This window comes from Perkinsus marinus, assembly GCF_000006405.1.
Source record: "Perkinsus marinus ATCC 50983 genomic scaffold scf_1104296966038, whole genome shotgun sequence".
In the NCBI taxonomy this organism is placed as follows: domain Eukaryota; phylum Perkinsozoa; order Perkinsida; family Perkinsidae; genus Perkinsus; species Perkinsus marinus.
Genome location: NW_003204097.1, coordinates 1 through 1,464, shown reverse-complemented (window position 1 = coordinate 1,464; position 1,464 = coordinate 1). Strand labels below are relative to the sequence as shown.

Here is a 1,464-nt window from a genome sequence, read left to right as displayed (position 1 = left end):
TCATTGGTATCATATCAAACCCTTCCCGATCTGCTAGTATCAACTTCGACAATCTAAACAAAAACATAAAAATAATAACTGAAATAATAATAATTGAAATTCACCAATAAATTTCTCGGTTTCAAATCTCTATGGACGACTCCAGCTGAGTAAAAGTATCTGAAATTCATATCAATTACTCCTACACGAGTATTGATATATTACTTAACACCATGTAGCACTTGGTAGAGGAAAAAAATACATTGCTCCTGAACGAAAAAAAAGCATTGGTTTTCACCCTAATGTTAGAATTTTCATAATAGAGCGAAAATTCTTCAAGGGAATTTTGGGGAACTAATGATAATTTTAACCTAAGTTATAAGAAAATTTTCAAGTAGAAATCCTTCAAGAAAAGTTCGGCAAATTGATGTTAATTTCACCCAAAATCATATGTGAATTTTCATAGGAAACAACAGTTTCTAGAATTACCTTTGTGAGATTTTGTTTCGTCTTCAGAAGCGCTCCTAGATCTGTTTCGAACAAATCGGTTACGATGCAGACGTGGGTGAAATCGTGGACTCCACCAAAAGTCATAATTGAATCTGCGGGAAAACTGTTATAATACTAATTTTAACCTCACTCAATTTCAACCTCACGACAGTGGAGTTTCATCCTAGTGATGTGAAGAACACTAGTGAAAAACATATCCACTGTAATTCCACGTTTCCTGGGCCTCGTTAGCACGGCCTATGGCCGTGCTGGTTCCCCTCCGGTCTACAGTAGACCGGAGACCTTTAGTGTCACTGTTTATTACTGATATATCAAGTTCTCGTTGTAGTTTTTTTGGTTGAGGGTCGAAGGATGAAATCTAGGACAGTTCAGCAACATTAGCATTTGCTAAGCATTCGATCGCAGACATGTAGATCAACGAATTCTACGCATTCGGAGGTATGTTAGGGTTGGGACCCAACCGTTGGGTCGATTGCGGCAGGTCCTGGGAGCTTGATATTGGACAGGGGGCCGAAGGTCTGCGGAGATTCCATCTCAGACTCTTCCCAGAAGTTTACTCACTTTTGACCCGAAAACCACCCACGGGACCGGCCGCAACTATTGATAAGTGCGGTATTACGTAACTCGCATACGCTCTATGGCTCAGCAACCCCTTGCTGGGTGGGGAAGGCGGGGGTGAAGTATCTTATTTCCTTCCTTAAAGGGCCACCCGGGCTTTTGCTTACGTTCGACCCAGAATAGTAGACCCAGTTAACTAGAATACAAAGTGAAGTATAACTCGGCGAACTCTTTGTTGTAAACCTAGCCGATATTGTCACAATATCATTGTGCATCGCAGGAAGGTTTTCAGTCTTGACAACAAATAGGTTATGGAATATTTATCCATGTTTTGAGTTCATTCATCGGCCATAGTACGACTTACGAGTGACTCACGACAGCCACGAAGCTTCTCCGTCAAGAATCTCTGATAGGCGC

The 1,464-nt window shown here is 41.1% G+C and overlaps 1 protein-coding gene across 1 annotated transcript; it reads right to left on the bottom strand.

The window, feature by feature from the left end:
• Positions 1-204: 204 nt before the first annotated feature.
• Pmar_PMAR022833 (hypothetical protein) lies at positions 205-573 on the bottom strand (the record flags this gene model as incomplete). The annotated part of the gene is made up of 2 exons (XM_002769319.1): positions 205-245; positions 469-573. Coding segments are annotated over 2 exons (146 nt in total), but the record flags the coding sequence as incomplete, so codon positions are not given.
• Positions 574-1,464: the final 891 nt, after the last annotated feature.